The sequence below is a fragment of the Pteropus medius genome, unplaced genomic scaffold (genome assembly GCF_902729225.1).
Source record: "Pteropus medius unplaced genomic scaffold, Ma_sr-lr_union100, whole genome shotgun sequence".
Taxonomy (NCBI): Eukaryota; Metazoa; Chordata; class Mammalia; order Chiroptera; family Pteropodidae; genus Pteropus; species Pteropus medius.
This window is the reverse complement of record NW_024344240.1, coordinates 23,467,212-23,486,609: the sequence shown is the minus strand read 5'-3', so window position 1 is coordinate 23,486,609 and position 19,398 is coordinate 23,467,212. Positions and strand designations below refer to the sequence as shown.

General features: G+C 33.2%; 1 protein-coding gene across 12 annotated transcripts in view; it reads right to left on the bottom strand.

Moving 5' to 3' along the window:
* Nucleotides 1-19,398, bottom strand: part of WNK1 (WNK lysine deficient protein kinase 1) — a 133,357-nt gene that overhangs the window by 67,404 nt on the left and 46,555 nt on the right. For all 12 annotated transcript variants that reach the window (XR_005654142.1, XM_039869193.1, XM_039869185.1 and 9 more), the window contains exon 2: nucleotides 3,759-3,931. Coding sequence is in view for 11 of the 12 variants with exons in the window: in XM_039869193.1 (XP_039725127.1) it covers nucleotides 3,759-3,931 (173 nt within the window). In the remaining variant the exon portion in view is untranslated. The remainder of the gene's footprint in view (nucleotides 1-3,758; nucleotides 3,932-19,398) is intronic.

Genomic DNA, 19,398 nt, shown 5'->3' with positions numbered 1-19,398 from the left:
TACTTATTTGGAAGTTGCTAAGAGTGTTATTAAAAGTTCTCAAGATAAGAAAAAAATTCTGTCACTATGTATGGTGACAGATGTTAACTGGACTTATTGTAGTGATCATTTTGCAATATATCCAAATATTGTATCATTATATTTTATACCTGAAACTAACATAATGTTGTATGTCAACTATGCCTCATTGAAAAAATTAAAAATCATTCTAAATTGTATTATTATTACTATTTTATTTAAAAAATAGGAATATTATCTAAAACCACCACAATCAAACAAGAAAAGTGACAATCAGGTATCATCAATGCAGAAAAGACATAATTAATAGATGGATATATGATCTTCCTGATACAGCATTTTCGAGTCCTTCATTATGGCTCACTCATGTCCAATCACACTGAAGAAAAGCCTACTAGTTGAAAAGTCTTCTTATAACCATAGCTCCTAATCAGCTTTTCAGTGCTGAAATATTGATATAAAGTGACAATCAACTTATGATTTAAATGGGGGTAATTAGGTTACCTATCCCACAGAATTGAAGATGAAATGCTAAGAACAATGGATGCTGAATATAACAATGGCTGTCGAATATAACAATTAGAGTGCATAAAATTTTAGTTCAACAAAGAATATCAATAAAGAGATAGAAATTATAAAAAGTAACCAAACAGAAATTTTAGAGCTAAAATATAATAACTGAAATGAAGATTCACTAAAGGGTTTTAACAGCAGATTTAAGTTAGATTTGAACATGCAGAAGATAGAAGCTAAAATCCTGAAAACGGAACAATTGAAATTATCCAGTCTAAGGAACAGAAATAAAAAAGAATAAAGAAAAATCAACAGAGCCTAAGAGATACCACCAAGCTGGTCAACATACACAATATAAGAGTCCCACATAAGAGAGAAAAGCAGCAGAAAGAATATTTGATAAAATAATGGCCACAAACATTCCAAATTTGGTAAAAGACATAAATCTACAAATCTAGGATGCTCAACAAAATCCAAGGACAAACTGAAAGAGTTCCACAGTGAGACACATTACATTCAGATTCTGAAAGGCAAAGACAAAGAAAGAATCTTTGAAATTATCATTAGAAGCAACTTGTCATGAGCAAGATACACTGTGTGAAAAAGGGATTAACTGCTTAATAAATACGGAGTGTTCTTTTGATGAAGAAAATGTTCGGGAACTTGACAGTTACAAACAATATGACTGTGCTAAACACCACTGAATTTAACATTTTAAAAAGATTAATTTTATGTTAGTGAATTTCGCCTCAATTAAAAAAACTAACTTTATTTCCATCATCTGAACCAAATTTTTTAACCCAATATTCCATCTTATTTTTCAGGTATGAGTGTTTCTTTATTTATACATATGTGGAACAAAGGAAACTCAAAAAGTATGTACTTTGGAACTAATTCCCATCATTTTCTGCTCATTTGCCTCTCTAAATGCTGCCAGTGTTCCTAATTGTTCTGTATCCTTCCAGGTATGAATATGGATTTGTTTTAAATCTATTTGCTTAGGACTATATACACATCCTCAATCTGAGCCAATATTGTCTTTCCCTATTCTCTTCATTTTTTTCCCCCAACTATAGTGATAAATCTAATATCTTCTCACTCTATCTCATTTTCTTTTTTCATATTTTCCATCTTTTTCTGCTTTCTGATTTCTTCATATTTATTCCTGTCAATTCAATCTAGTCTGCTGTTTAACCTAACCACTGAAGTTTTAATTTTAATAATTTATTCTTATTTCTAGTTCTTTGGCTCTTTCCTAATTATGCCTGAACTATTTTTGATGAAATTATATTCTTCATTATGGTTTCTATTCTTTCTTTTATCACTTTATATACTTATATGTATCTTTACTGACATCTTTTTATAGTTACATCTTTATTTTGTAAATTCAGAGTTGTCTATAGTATCTTTAATTCCTGTGGTGCTATTTTTCCAGTTGCAGCTGCTCATCTTTACTGGTGTGTTTTGTAATTTAATTGTGAGATCACCTTCACTGTTTTGTCCATGGGTATGATGACCAATGAAGTATAAGAATGTCCTAGGGAGCTGTCGCTGGGTTCTGGAACAATTACAATGTTCATACCTAGGCTTGAGATTCATGCACCCCAATAGGCAGTATAAATTTGTATTACAGAGCTATCTACATATGACCTAGAGTGAGATTTCTATTTTTCATAGGAATTCCTCTCCCATTCAAAGTCCTGGGCAGAGGGGCAAAATTCCTTATAGCTTTCACTTGCTGGGGTACAGAATTCTCTCTTTCATGAATAACTTAGTTTTTTGACACAAGCTAAGTTCTAGTTCCCCTCTCTATTGAATTCTAAGGTTTGTAGTCCTGGCATGGACATTAAAACTCTAGTAACAAATCCTCAAGCCCCAACTGTGGTATGAAAACCCAACAGAATGCCAAGGCATCAGTTCCTGTTTTGGCCGTTAGTTACTTCTTTGTCTTTTTAAATTAGGGGTTAGCCTTTCTTTCTTTGAAGCTTGGATATGTATTGAAAAAGCTTTTATTATATTCCACTTTTTCATTTGTTGGTGGGGGGAGCCCCACAGGGGCTTAGCCTACTATGTTACCCAAAGGCCCTCATTACAGTTTTTAAAGCAAGTAAACTATTGTAGGGTATTCTTGTAGAGTATGCCTGAAAGACTATATAGATAACCCACTAAGTATCCAACCCAATGAAAGGAGTCTCAAGATACGGATATACACATAACTATCCTTAATTCAAATATGTATCAAGTTTCAGGAACAGCACTAGGGAGCACAGTCTAGTGGAAAAAAAACAGATAAATGTACAACAAAAAGCCTGGATGACTAGGATAAGGATGTTGCCATAAATATTACAGAAGTTTGGTAGGGACATTAGAATTTGCAGGGGGAAAATAATCTGTTGGCTTTTCAACAAGTTAGTTTTAAGCATCTAAGAGCACTTGCAAGTGACTACGTCCAAAAGATACAAGACTATGTTTCAAAGATCTGGGATTAATGAGCTTAATAGCATTAACTAAAAAAAAAGTAATAAATAAATATACACTACAGGGACAATTTTTAAAAATATAATTCCTCCACGAGAAAAAATTTACACCATATAATTTACACTAGTTTCCTCTCTGAGTACAGATACTCTAAGAGACCTGAGATTCCAAAGGCATACGCCAACTCTATCATAAAACTCTTTATAATAGAGAATAGGGAATTTCTGCAGTTGAACTATCTATATTCCTGAAAGAGATGATAGGTCTAGCTGTTTGGGCTTCAATTTCTGATGCTATAGGAAATGAAGTTACCTAGTGATAATTTTTACAATACAATGTGCATCTGATACGATAGTTGTATGCATGCAGCAAAAAGTGCCCAATACAAGGTGATAAATGGGTAAAATTTCTCAGTAAGTTTCAACCTCAATTTCACCACTAGAGGGCTACCTTGTCACCATTTGTCTTATGATCCCTTAACCACTAATTTTAGAAAACAAGTACTATGACTTAAAAAAACTAGGTTTTTTCTGTAGTAACTTCTTCTTTTAATACCTACCAGCAAATAATTATCAAATCACTTTATACATCAGAGGACTTGGGGCACAGAAAAATGTGCTAATACACTAACCAGTTGAAGGGAATGTTCCCCACTTAGAGCAATAAAAGTAGGACTGAAAGGCCTAAATTAAGAACACTCAAATTTTCTCATACTTTTTGGTCAGCTTTTATATTATTAATGGACTTACGTTTTAAGTGTTCCAGATGTCATAAGTTCAGTCACCAAAACAATGCACTTCTTTCCTTTTACTGTGGATTCCCAGGAATCATAGAATCGAACAATATTGGGATGCTGAAGACCCTTTAACATTTCAGCCTCTTCTTTAAATCTCTGCCTCTCGGACTTGGATAACTTTCGGTCCTAAAATCAAAAACCAAAACAGAATGTGGTTTAAAATAATAAAACACCAAGTTTCAGTTAAATTTAGATGGTAACTATGTACCAAATTAAAACCTACTTAAAGATTGTTTCTATTCATATCTACAATTCCAAGTTTTACACAATGTTCTAAAATGCGCAAGGCTTATCAAAAAACTTAAAGTAATTTACTTACGTCTTTCACTACAGCCACCATTCTTTTCCAAGCCATCGTGGTCTCTTCTAGATTCCTGCCAACAATCTCCTAAATTGTTCTCACATGTCTAATCTTACCTTTACACAATCTGTTTTCCACTTTGTCCATATACAGCCAGAATATTTTTAATACCATTTTAATCAATTCTAAGGTATGCCTACTTAATTCTTAGAATTCCACTTTTCACATTTTCAACATCTCCGAAATTAGAATCTACCATATGATTAAGAGTTTTAAATTCAGTGAAATATTGTACGTCATAATTCTGTTTTAAACTTTTTAATAGTTTTCTACAGCCTTTAGGATAAAGGTAAACATCATTGTGACCTATGAGGATCCATATATATGGTCCCTGCCCACTCTTTGAGCCTAATTTTTTTCACTCTAATCTTTTCCATTCTCAAACATGTCATGCTTCTTCTCATCCAGGTCCTTCAAAAATGCTATTGTTCCTTCTATCTAGCATGCCTTCTATCATCCTTTATTTGCCTACTTAATGCCCAGGCATCTTTCAAAGACCAAGTCATTTCTTCAGGAACGCCTTCCCTGGTTGCCCCTCACTCTAGGTTAAATCATCCCCTCCACACTGATACATGGTTTTACAAACTATGCAAACACCTCTTTCATAGCATTTAATAACAAATAATACTATATTGAGGTTTATTCTAAAAGCATTGACAAAATGCTTTTTCAGTGTTCTATCTTTAGCATCTCAGTATAACAGACTTATTCAACTGCCATGTATTGAATGAACCGATAGATGTGCTTTCGAAATAAAAAAGAGTATGTGTATGTTCTTAACAAGCAGTTAGCATTTTCCAAGGGATAAAAGAAATTCCTATAGCTTAAAGATGACAATTGAATGAAATTGGGCCTCTGAGTTTCAGTAAACCTAACCCAAAGACCAACCTGCAAAGGTCACAACTGTTATCCTTTTGATTTTTTAATATAGTATGTAAAAACCCATTGAAAAAAATCTGCCAACCACTTATTTACAGCAAAGTATAGAGGAAAAACAAATATACAAACAGGGGCTTTGTCCTCACCAAAAATCTACACCAATTTTCCTTGAGAATACACTGAATGGCAATCTTAAAACTTTTATCCAATTTTGCTTAGGAGTCACCTACACTGTAAATAGAGGCTTTTTTACATATCGTAGATTTTTATCCTCCTTGAAATTACTGATGATTTATTTTAAGGGGTCTGAGAACCTTACTTAAATCTTTAAAATTAGAAATATATATATGAAAAATACATATAGTTGCATGAGTACAGAATATCAGCTAAATTGAGGGGAATCCCAAACAAATAATTTGATGCTTCTTTCAATTACTTGTCAACATCTCAGAGACCTACATTATTTTAGCACGTAAAAGAATTTTTAAGACAATAAAATAGATCAAATTAATACAGAGACCAGTAAGAACAGCTGAGGTTTTAAATATAACGTCTGCCAAGTGTTTGCTATTTACTAGCTGATTGTTTTACTTCTGTTCTCATCAATTCTCAGAAAAACTGTGAGATATCAGGTAATACTACTTTATTTTGACATATAAACACAGACTCAGAAAAATGTAGTATCTCCCTCAAATTTACATGAAAAGCAAAACCAAGATTATGAAGATCTAATTTAAAGCTCATGTTCTATACAGTATACCAAATGTTACTTTAATAATCTGTAAAGCTTCTAAAACAATTTTCTTCTCAGAAAAGCCATGTTGATATTTCTGTTATTAACTAGGGATTATTGAAAAGGATTAGGTACATTACTAAATTATATAAAGTAAAATAAGAGTATATATTGTTTAAATATTACTGTCAAATTATTACGAAGACAATGATATCGAAAGATATTTAGAACAGATTAGCCACTGTTGCTTTTTAGTACTTTCTCTTCAGCATTACCAAGCTGGATATTCCTGGAGGCTTGATACACTATCCCAATGCAGCATTCATTACCTTCAGTATAAACTAGAGCTGATGCAGCTAACCCACTCTATTCATTTCATTCATTTCTTTCCACCTACATAAAATTGTTTTGACAGGCTAAATGAACAAAACCAAGGATCACTGTCACATGACCTCCCATAACATGCACAGTTGGAGGCTGCTGAGGGGTGGAGCGGGGAGCTGGGGAACAACTAAAACAATTGTTCATCTCAGTACCATCCAAATAACAGTGCTCAATAGATTATTTGCTGATGCAATGTCTTCTTGGTGAGAAACACAATGCTGATATATGGTACAATGGCCTTACAGTAATTTATACATCTTCAGTTCTTTGCTTTTATTATTTTTATTTTAAACATCCTATTTTATTTTAAACATTTTCTCTTTATCCCTAAATTTCAGTATTTTCTAAAGTAACCCTATGTCTTCATACTGCTTATTCTATTAGATGCAGAAGCAAATGTTGCAAATAAATTGTGTGACTGAAACGATGAGATTGATTTTTTAATTAATTAAACCTGAAATATTCACTTTATTACCTAACATCTGTACATAAAACAAATAAAAGGCCCTCAAGTCTTATTACATTAAAATGTCAGTAGCATTTTATTTTTAGCAATATTCAAAGTTTAACTGCTAAATTAAGACCATATGTGATAAGTCTATATATCGAAATATGGGTAGAGAGATGTGTCTGGAATTTCTTGATTAAAATACTGTAAGTCAATATTGGAGTCCTCCCTCCTTATCATTTTCTGCACCACACTGACTTAGCAAAGATCTGGTCATATATTCCACCTTCTAAAGTGATACTAATTGTTGGGTATTGGGATGTAAAAATAAAAACTTGTCTTCACAGAGAGAACAGCAGTTTGAAACATTACTTTCCAATGAAGCGTGGGTTTCAATTACTGTTCGCAGAAAAAAAAATTTAAGAATTATTCCATATTTTGAAAGAAAGGAATCATACAAATAATTACTTAAGTCTGGCATATATCTATCTCATAGGCCTACATGGTCTAATAATAATTCAAAGATGACACTTCTTTTTATTCTTCTAAATATTTTGGATTTTTAACTATAGGTAACTTTTCTAGTAAAAACTCCAGAATAATTAAGAGATTGAAAAGTGTGGAGAACGGTGGGAAAATAACTAATAGAAGCCTAATAAATGACTCTCTTGCAAAAACAACTACTTGTTAACAAAAAATGATTAAGACGGCTTTTAAAGTGTTCTGAAATACGATACCAATATTAAGCCTGGATTTTATGTGGCCAAATCTACAGAGTAAACTCCTAATATAAATTTCTTTATGACCTTACAATCTGGAACTCTTAAGAGAGGCACTGGGTCTACCCATAGAGAAGAGTCTACATTAGCTGAATTTTCCTCAATAGGTCAATAGATATGATAATTGTGGGGGAGAGGTGAAGAGACATTTTTTTAAAGATATCGTATCCCTTGCTTCTCCATGGAGTCTTCTAAGAACTAGTCTGAAATAGCACCAGTTTCAGAAGAATAAAAAAGGTCATCGAAAGAACAGTAAAAAAGAACCTGCTTGTTCTAATTCCTCCATCCATCCCTTCTTCTCAATCTGACTCACCTTCATTTGCATTTCATTTATTATAAAACGGTTCTCTGTTTCAAAACAGCAAAAAATATGATCTACACAAGAAAGATTAGTGCTTTCTCAAACCAGATATGTATTGATTTATACAGTTCTATCATTAAGCATCCTCTACTTCAACCCCAAATCTGGGCCATGATAACGTAAAGTTGGGGCCTAAGTGATTCTTTCCTTCTCTCTCTTTTGGAGGACAGAGGGACACAAAACCCAAACAGAATTAAAAATATCTAGAACTTGGCACATATAGAAAGCTTTATGTTAATGCTAAAAATACAGCAGATACTTTTAATAGCTGAATCACACAAAGTAAATATATTTGGTCCTATTAGAAAATGGCAAAATATTTTCACAAAATGATTTACAATATCCATTGTATAGTGAAACTCAGAATATTGCATAGTCATTCACATAAATTCAAATAGTTTTTACCGAAATAGATAAGATTCATTTGAATGTGAAGGCAATTAACTGGGAAGGCTAAACGCCAACTGTAGTAGGTAGGGCCTTACACTAAAACTTTTTAAAGAAAGCAAAATGGCCCAGAAGGGGGTAAGAAGGAAAGCTGAATGTGGATGAGAACAAAGATCAAAAAATTCTTGCTCATTATAGGAAGGAAATTTTACACTTCAAAGACAACTGTAACTCTGCAGAAGATAGAGAAGACAGTTTCCCAAGATTTTTGAATGGGGTAAGGAAGGGTTGTCAAAGGAGAGACCAACAAAACAAAACTGAAAAACTCAAATAGAGTTATTAGCACTGAAACTTAGGGTCATCTTGCTGAGAATCTACCACCACAGGAAAGCAAATGTGGTGGGTGCATATTATAAAGACAGCAAGAATATCAAAGAATTCACTGAACTTCATATTCACAACTTGTTTCATTTTATTCAGTACAGAAATCAGTAAAATAAAGTCCAGTATATAAGAATACAATGCATTAGTTTTTCCATGTATATGAGGTATTATTCACTTAAGGAAAAAAGACCAAAATAAAATTTTTTTAATCTAAAAAAAAAAGGAAGGATTCAAAGTATAGCATTCATATTAATGTTTAATACTTTTGTGTCACCTTTCCTTCTAGGATTCTCTCCTTATCAGCTGAATCTTAACCTCTCCCTCTTTACCATACCCATATGGGGGGAAGGGAATAAATATTTCAACTTTACAAGGAAATCCAGAATTCAGAAAGCTGTAAGATTTGAAGAGTAAGGAAAAACAAAAAGAGAAAGCCTGATTTGCACAAGTGCACCTGCCTTAACAGAGTTCTACATTAACAATAAACACTTTAGATCTTCACCCTTGGCAAAGTATGACTAGTTTAATGTAATGTTTTACTGATTCTGGAATTCAAATTAATATGTACAAATGTCTAAAGGGCATTTTATATCTCCAACCCTGTAAGTTTCTTCCACACTCAGCTTATACATTCCAAATTCCCTATTTCTGTTTGTCTTCCCAGGTAATAAGGTTGAAATCTTTTCCAATCCCTGTAATTCCATCATTCTTCACATCTCATTTCCACTGTTGTAAACTAGTAAAAAGTACAACTACCTCATATAACTACTAATTAATTACTCTTTTCCCACTTCAACCATCCTTTAGACACAGATATTTCCCAAAACACTATTTTTATAAAGCCAAGTCTCCTGGCTCAGAAATAGTGAGTATAAAATTAACCAATTTTACCTAATTATAAGAATCTTCTGGGGGTACTTGTTAAGCAAGGATCCTACCCCAGCACTAGTGACCATTCACTAGCAGAATAACTTCTTATGACAAGTAAATCTGGAAAAAACTCTAGTACATAAAATTCAAATTCCAAAGCCACTCAGATCCATTTTGTATTACAACATTTTCCAAAATAACCCGCCACTCACATAACATGCTCATCACTTCTTTTGCACTCCTATATCTAAAGTAACTGACATGAATCTTAGTTTCTGTAAAACGGAAACACGATCGTTCTTGACGAAGATTTTGAGAAGTCAACATATTGCATGCAAGATTTCAAAACTGAGAATAATTACACAAAATAAGAACATTATTTTTATGGCCGTTACTCATTCACAGTGATTTATCCCCCCATATAAGTTCCTGAATATAATTTACATTTGGCCATTTTTACACTGCAGTGAAACAGACTGTTGAAGATATATATTATAAAGGGAAATAGGCACTTTCTTAATTTGGGACCACGGACATATCAGGGGTGGGTAAAAGAATTCTGTGCTCTAAATTAATTACTAATTACAAATCTTCTGTCTCAACTAGATAACCAAAAGATTCCATGAGGTAATATGCTTTTTTCCAATTACATTAGCAGCCAAATGATAATCTACATGGCAATTTATAAATTCAATGCACTAATTGTTTATTTTATTAATAAATTAATTCTGGCTGCAGGTAGGGTGTCATGTCCTAAATTGTCAGCAAATTTTTCCAGTTGATTATGTACTCCAAATTCCTTTACCAGTTAAAGATAAAATTTATGCAGTTATAATTTGTAACTGAAAAAGACATTCTCATAAGACTAAGTTATCTATAAAAGAAGAATGACTAATAATTTAGTTTAGACTAGTAAGGAAATAATTTGATTTTAGTTCGTTTTAATTTGCATTTAATCAAGTGTTTTGATTTTATAGTTGTGTAAGATCTATAAAGCAGAAAGTGTATATTGTTTTCTATTTATACATGTAACATTTTAATAAATTAAGTCACATTAAGAGTTCATAATTTTTTTCCTTTAAAACATGTCTAGCAATGAGATACTACTTCAAACCCATTATGATGGCTATTATTAAAAACAAAAACAAAAAAACCTAGAAACCAGCAAGTGTTAGCAAGCATGCATAGAAATTGGAACCTTTTTGCAGTAACTGGTAGGAATGTAAAATGGTACAGCCATAGAATTACCTAAACATATGATCTAGCAATTCTACTCCCTAGAATATACTCAAAAGAATGGAAAGCAGGAACTCAAACAGACACTTGTGTACACCAGTACCCCTCAACAGATGAATGATAAACAAAATGTGTTAAATATGTACAACTGGAAAAGAAAATGTGTTAAATATGTACAACAGATATTCTTCAACCTTAAACAGGAAATTCTGACAAATGCTACAACACTGATGAACCATGAGGACATGATGCTAAATGAAATAATCCAGATGCAAAAGGATGAATATTGGAAGGACTCCACTTCTATGAGTACCTAGAAGAGGCGTATATATAGAGACGGAAAGTAGAAGTTACCAGAGGTTGGAGAAGGGGAGAGTAGGAGTAAGTGTTTTATGAGTTCAGAGTTTCAGTTGGGATGATGAAAAAGTTTTGGATGTGGATAGCAGTGATGACTGCATAACACTATGAATGTATTTAATACATTGAACTGTATACTTACAAAATAGTACATTTTGATAAATTGATGTTATATACATTTACCACTAAAAAAAAAAAAAGCCTAAACATTACTTGATTTTGATTTTGAGGTACCGTGCTCTTTACACTTAAGAAAATGAAATGCAAAATTCAGAACAGAGGAAACGAGGGGATGATAGGAGAAGCACAGGGAGAACTTCACAGGTTGAATGTTCTAACTTCTTACACTAGATTAAGTACTTGATGTACATGTTGAAATATATATATTATACTGTATATAGTTCTTTTACACTTAAGAGAAAAATAAAGTCTACTGATCATCTTATCAACTCCCTAAATAAGAGAAAAAATACCTTACAAATTTCACAAATTTCTTATTTTCAGGGCAAGTATATAATTCTACCTCAGTACTCAATTTTGATAAATTGAACTAGGAACCAGACTAGTTTGCATTAGTATTATTATTACAACCTAATCTAACTGTCATTTCACCCAATGAATTGGTTTTAACCTTTTTTAAAAATCGACATGACATGAATATATGGGGTATTTAAATACTTTAAAACATTACATGAATCCTTCCAAGCATAAAGACAGATAGAACATACATGCACCTTCTTTATTTGTTACATCTCAATGTTATACCATATTTGATTTAAATTATTTTCTTTGAAATAAAAATAAAATCATTCTTTTCTCACCCTCCCCATAGCTAGTCACCTATTAGAACATGGCATTTATCACTCCAATATAAATTTTTATGCTTTTACAATGTATGTACACATTCATGAATGGTATTCATCCTGTTTTATGTAATTTTATTTTTATGTAAATGCTATCTCTGTACTTTTTATGAATCTTGTTTTGCTTATGATCTTTTTTAATGAACTAACTTCTTATCCCAATAGAGAAGGCCATCCTCAGAGTGTACCCGACTAAATAAAACATACATACTTGTCAAAAAAGCAGCAATAACCATGGATTTTCAAAGTAACCATTATTTATCTAACTAGTTTGCAATACATAAAACTAACCTTTGAATTAACGTATTTTTAGAAGCTGCTTGACAATGGCGGGGGGAGAATATGCACATTTCCTTTTAACTAAATCTTGTTCATAATTTTCAAATTATGGCTACTGTGGAGGAAAGCTCTTATTAATTGAATATATTCACCTAACTACAAAATTAGACCTGATTGCATTTTATATACGGCCTTGGGCTGGCTAGAAAGTTTTTCTGATGAAAAGGAAATAAGTTCCTGATTCAAAAGTATCTTGCTTACTACCCATATGGACAATGAAGTTTCAGTTTATGTAGAATCATAATTCCTTCATTTAGAAATTAATATAATTCCCCAGTCTTAACCATTAAACTCTGCCATTTAACCTCTAAACTGCCATAAGAGATCAGTTCCAATCTCCTACATTTCCAGATTTATATGCAAAGAGTAAATAAAAATTAAGTAAAGGGTTTTTTCTATTGTACTGTTGTCTTTCTAAAAGGAAAAATAAGAGATCAAAATGAAATCAGATTTAAGTATCATAGTTTCAGCAATAAGTCAAAGGCATATCTATAATCAAATAAGGGAATTCCATATTATTAACCAATACGTTATTCCTCCTAAGGTCAGCTGAAAAATTCTTAACTGAAATTATATATAGGATTATTAAACACCACGTGAAAGAAAGTACAAACATTTCTAAGTACAAGAAGAGTGTGGCACCTACATCTGAGAAACTCAAAGAGGGGTGGGGCGTGTGAGGGACTTCAGGAATTTTTTAAAAAGCAGAAATATAATAAACGATATTATAAGGCTGAACTAAATAAAACTGTGGTTTTTGTCAGTCATATTGGTTGAATATAGGGTATATCATATGATTCAACCTAACTTATAACTGAATTCTTTTCCTTTTCATGTTTTCTCCCAGTGGTTTGGAAGATACTTTATTTAATTCCATAGGTACTTATTTTAAGTTGTCTAACAACATTCTTTAACTTACATCTAGTATTAGGATCTTTGGAGTGCCTCATATTTGAGTTCAAAACACGTTTACCACTTTTTACTTCTTAGTTGTTAATCTAGAGATTAATTATTGCTTCCCTTTTGATGCCATAGTTGGTCACAAAATCATGACATTTATATTCCTGTTATAACTATGTTTATAATTTCAACTGTCTCATAAGTATTGTCAGTTATTATAAAATGACTTCAATTCCTTATGACTTAATTTGTGTTTCAATACTGTAGTCCCTTTAAACATAGTAGATGCTATGCTCTTCTGGTATCTAATGATGGGGGTGAAGAAGTCTTGATTTTAGATCTTTAGTAAATAACAGTATTTTTCTACATGGAAATTTATAAGATGCCCTTACCCTAATCTTTAAAAGTTCAATTATTTTGCTAGAACGTGTCTAAGATGTAGGCCTCTTTTTTTTGGTTTTTGAGTAGAATGAAGTGAGTTTTCTTCTCTGTACACAAAGACTTTTTTTTTAAATCAGAAAAGTTTCCTATCAATTATTCGTCCATTAGAAATATCAATTATCCATATTTTGTTTCTCTCTTCTTTGAACTCACTTGTCTCATCATCACTATCTCTCTTTTTTAGCTGCATTCTGAAAGTATCTTTCTCATCACTAATTTGATTTCCTATGGCATCAGATTTTTTTTTTTTACTAAGTTCCATGTGGATTTAAACTCTGCTATTGTTTCTCTTGAATTGCTTTCTTTATTCCTCAAAATATTCTGGTTTTCTTTCTCACATATTATAAGCCAAGCCTCACGAATCTTACTGAATATGTTGGCATTTTAATTTATGCTTTTGGATTCTTAGACCCATTCTTTTTTCTTCTGGCTCCTTCTTGAATAAGGCTAGATCTTCCAAACTTAGTGTTTATGGTCATATTATCTTTTAACACATCTGAAAGTCAGATTCCCATCTCATATTTACAATTGTGATAATGCATAATAGCAGTACTATTAATAGATAATTTCTAGTAAGCTTTTATCTGGTGCAGATGTTTCTCAAATTTCTGTTGTTTGTCTATCATTTTCACAATTTTTTTGCTAAAACCAGTACCAGCTATAATATTTATTTGATTTTTTTTTTTTTACAATACAACACTAAATATCTATTTTAGCAACCCTCTTAACCAATTAGTATTGCTGGTTATTGAAACAAACTGTTCATTCATATATTGCCCCAAAGTGTCTTTATCTCTAGAAGTATATGCACCATATTTTGGATAACAATGCCCATGTACACTACATGCACAATATCAGTTATTTCCTTCATGCCCTTTCCCCTGACCACCGCATTTTCAGATATTCTAACACAGAAAATTTGTGTGGGGCACACACTCAAGGCATGGAAAAAGGACACTTGGTTCGTCACATGTAGCAGTAGGTAAAGTAGGTGGCTGCTCAACTTTCTGGTTAAAAAGTCTGACTTTTGAACAAATAATGGGGATAGATAAGGATATTTTTTTCCTGCTGGTGGTGTCCATTTCAAAAAACAAAAGTTGATATATATTCTTTGTGCTGAAATCTACAGTTTTTCTCTATCTGGCTCATTGTGCCTCATCATTAGTACCACTTACTCCTAGTTCTGTCTTTATGTCTATCAATTTTCATTTGTAGTAATGTTAAGAGTTTTCATTCATTCCTGATTTCATGACTATTTTAGCGAGAAAAATAAGAAAGGATGTATCTGGAGTTGCTATTCAGCCACCATCCTGAAACTCCTCCTCTCTTCACACATACCAAATTTCTAGCTTTGCTAATAAGCAAACAACCAAAGAGCTATACAAAATTGACACCAAGGAACAAGCCTGTCACACCACATAAAGGTGATTCAACATCATTAACATCATTCAAGAAGTTTGCAGGAGGTTCCAATTCAAGATGGCAGTATAAACATCTTTACTACTGTTACCTATTTTCCCTTCATACCCCATAACATAACCTAAAAAAGTTACAAAAATAAAAACTAAATGCAAAACAATAAAGATGGGAGAGAAGCCTTCAACAGATAAAATGTTTGTAAATGGTAACATTCTGGCTCAAGAAGTAATAGCCTAGAATATAGTAGAAGTGTACCTAAGAAAGACGCAATTCCTTTCCTCAAAAAGACTGAGAGATTCAATGAAATGAAATAAGAGATTTTAAAAAAAAGAAATGGAAAATCTGTAGGTCAGACTACTCAATGCCCCTTCCCTTCTTTGCATATGGCAAAATGTTCAACCAAGAGTTTACCATTGGTGAGAGGTAAAAAATTAAGATTCTATTCAAATAAGTCAAAGCAATTAATGTGGCAATTAAAGTAGAAGTTAGCATCCCAAAACAAAACTCACACATCTGTCATTTTAAGGGCTCCCTGACTATTCATGGGAGAGTGAAGTCTGACAGTTAACAAGCTCGCCCACATTCAAAGCTCACAGCAAGCCTCCTTCTTAAGTATCAGCATGTAATCACTACACTTGAGAATTTGCAAAGACAAAATTCCCTACTCCACCAAAAAAAGAAGTATAGTAAAGAACTACTTTAGAGAAACAAAAAATTCAGAAACTAGAATAGGCTTAAAAAAAAAAATTTCCCTTTGTTTAATGAGTACAGAGTTTCTGTTTGGAATGATGACAAGTGCTGAATAATGGTAATGATTACAAAATATTGTGACTGTACTTAATATCACTGAATTGCACACATAAAAATAATTAAAATTGTTAATATCTGTTATATTTTTACCATAAAAAAGCATTATTGCATGTTATTGAAATGGGAAAAAAACTGACAGCCATGCAGCAAGAAACCTGAATGTTAGAGGAAAGGTGGATGTTCTTATTACCCTTTCTATATATCACAAATTCGCTGCCAAATGGAAAGGCGATCAAAGAGGATGAAGCTAAAAAATGCAGGGGAAAAAAGAATTTAGAGCCATGTCCGGTTGTTAAAATTTTTTTCTGAATTTTATGATAGTTTTTTTCTTAGTTCTTTCAAGTCTGTAATTTGTTGTGATTTCTTCTCTCATTCTACATTGATATTTATTTTCATAATTTCTTTAAAAAAATTTTTTATAGAATGTGAAAAATATTGTGACTATAAAACAATGACAGTAAATGAGAGGGAAAAACCACAAGGAACTCTTAGAAATTAAAGATAATGCTCACTATATTAAAAATTCAATGAAAGCTTACAAAAATAATGTCAAACCAAGATGGCAGACAGAGTTGTGGGTAAAGGTGGGATGGTGCAGAGAGGGAAAGAGCACAGTTGTTATAAGAGTTTCAACATACAAAATGTCCCCCAACCAAAAGAATAGAGAAAAACAGAGGAGTGGAAATTATTCAAGAATTAGAACATGTCCCAAAGCAGAAAAACATGTTTACAAGGGTCCATTAACAACCCAAGAAAATGGATAGCAGAGAAGAAAGTAAAAACATAACAAAACAAAAAAGGGGCCCATTCCTTTAAGACATGTTTCCAAAAACTAAAAACATCCAGGGGATGGAGAGGAATATCAGAAATACCATGGAGAAAAAAAAATGATATTAACAGAATCCTAAACAAACCCAGAATTTTTTTAAAAAGGTAATTTCATACGTGGAAGTAGTCAAAGTTTAACATACATGCATACTTTCGTTTGAGCAAGCCACTTAAAAACATTTTTTTTTTTTTTAAATAAAGAGGATTCAGGAAACAGTAGATTCAATCTTCAAAAGAAAAAAATTTTAAAAGACAGTTGTGTAGTATACTTAGATATAACAGCAAGTCCAGAACAGGGGTATAGAAAACTTAAAGACTCCTCTGGGAAATCAGAAGACTCAATATATTAGGATGATGAAAACAAGACTTTGAAAATGTGCTAAGAAAAACACAAAGGTAATTAGAAACTACAAAAACAAACAAACAAACAAAAAACAAGGAAACTGTATCCATACTTGGTTCAGAGATAAATATGAACAGTAATAAACACTTGATTCTCACTTTTAGACATTTTTAAAGCACATAAAACAGAATGTTAATCATTTTCATAATACATACAATGGAAGTTAGACAGTATAGTCATGCATCGCTTAATAACGAGAAATGTGTTGGTTGTGTAAACACCACAGAGTGCACTTATACAAACCTATATGGTATAGCCTACTAAACACCAAGGCTATATAAGGTATACTTACTGTAGGTAATTGTAACAACACTAAGTATTTATTTATCTAAACACAGATAAACACAGTAGGTGTGAGAAGGAGGGAAGGAGTAGAGAAAGAGAAGAAAGAGAAGGGATGAGACAGGGATAGCAAAGATCAAGATGCCCAGAGAGATAAAGCTTGAGACGAGAAATAATAAAAGGAAGGGTGTGGGGGGTGGGGGGAGATGAGTGGTAGGAAAGAGAAATAAAGAGAAACTGAGGGAAGGGAAGTAAATTTGTGCTCACAAGTGTGTATGAGTGCATGTCTGTGTAAGAACGGGTTCCCAGGCTCCCCTCTTCTCCCCAGTCTTCTCCTCTTATTGACAGAAATATCGTTAGGCGGCACATAATGGTAGAATCGAAAAAAGGGTATGGATGCTGTCATCTTCATCTTACAAAGAATAGAAACTGCCTTTTATAGAAGAATAAATAAAGCAATAACATGGGTAGATTACCTAAAGTTACACCTGAAACTAACTAGTTAAGCTCCGATGTTTCCATATCATTATTAGGACTGCTGTTGTATTACCACAGTATTTTTTAAACCTAATTTTCCCTCAAAACTCCATCTTTTTATAAAACTTAAATTTATGATCAAAAAAATTTTATGTTACTACTGTGACTGAAAACCAATGATCTGATGCTTAACTTATATAAAAGGTAACCATAAAAATGGGGAAATGTTACTAAACTAGCTAAATTCTGTTCACCCTTCATTAGACTCGTGTATCTCAAGACGAAAATTATAGTCTTAAAGAATCCACTGTGTACTGGGGCGGCGGGGAATTAAACCAATCACAATGACAATGATTCAGTCAATCTTAGAATAATACCCTAGTATAGCAAAGAAACAGTAAAGGAGATTAATTTATGTCTGGGAGGATTATTTAAGGGAAATTATTTATTTTTAAATGAATTTATTAGGAATTCAAAAAACAACATGAGCACAGAAATGAAAAAACAGTATGTATATAGATAACTTCAAAATATAGAGTTTAGGAATTTTTTAAACATCTGAGGATGGAAATGATGAGAGGAAGCTGGATAAACAGTAAAATCTTGGAGAACTTCATATACAATATGGAGACTTATATTGTATTTTATAATATGTTTATATTGTAGAGAATAGGGCACCACTGAAAATTTAAAAATATGTGATCAAATTTGCATCTTCAAAAGATCACACAGGTAGACAACAAAAATGGCGTCGATGACAGAGGCTCTGTTCATCCCTCTGGCGACCACATCAAAGTTGTGACAAAACAAGGAGCAAACAAAGAGGAAAAAATCACCTGGGATATAGATGAACAAGCCATACAACTAGGGAGAAATCTAAGAAATCATTCTGCAATGGCAGAAGGTAGGATTGGGCGAGGACGGCAGACAGCCTCGTCCTGAGTGGCTGTGGCAGCGGCAGGTGCCTCTTAAAGGGGCGGCGACTGCGAGCAGACTTTCATGGTAATGGACCTGGTTGCTCTGAGCACCAGCGCCAGTTCAGCTGTGCAGGGGGCATTAGGGACTTACAGGAGGACACTGAGTAGTCTGAGTCAGGGCTGAGGTGAGACTTGCTCTGTACATAAGTGCCAGCAGTATCCACTGTTCCTTTGTTGAGCCCTCCCCCACTCACAGTGTGCAGACTCAGCGCCATCATAGCCAAGACTTCATCAAACTGGATAACAGAGGTCACTCCGCCCAGAGGATTCCCTGAAACTCCACCTCCCCCAACTCAAGGCCTCACCCAAGCTACATCCAGGTGTGTCCTCATTTAGTCAGGTGCCCCTATCCTTGCTGAGCAGCACCTAGACTCACACTGGAAGCAGCTGGCCTCAGTTTCTAGTATGGCCTTTTGAGGCAACTATAAGCACAGCATCTGTGGATTGCCTGCTGAATCTTAACAGGTGGCCACGGAGGGATACAAGCTGGGGCTAAAATCTGGCCTGCAGCTAAACCCCTCTCAGGTCTGTGCCCGTGGACACCTACCACACAAAGCCACGCTAAGAAGACTGAGAGATTTAAGAGCTTTGCTTAGTACACAGAAACAGGAACAGAAAGGTAGCCAAAATGGGAAGACAAAGAAGCAGAAATCATATGAGAGAACAGAACAGAGA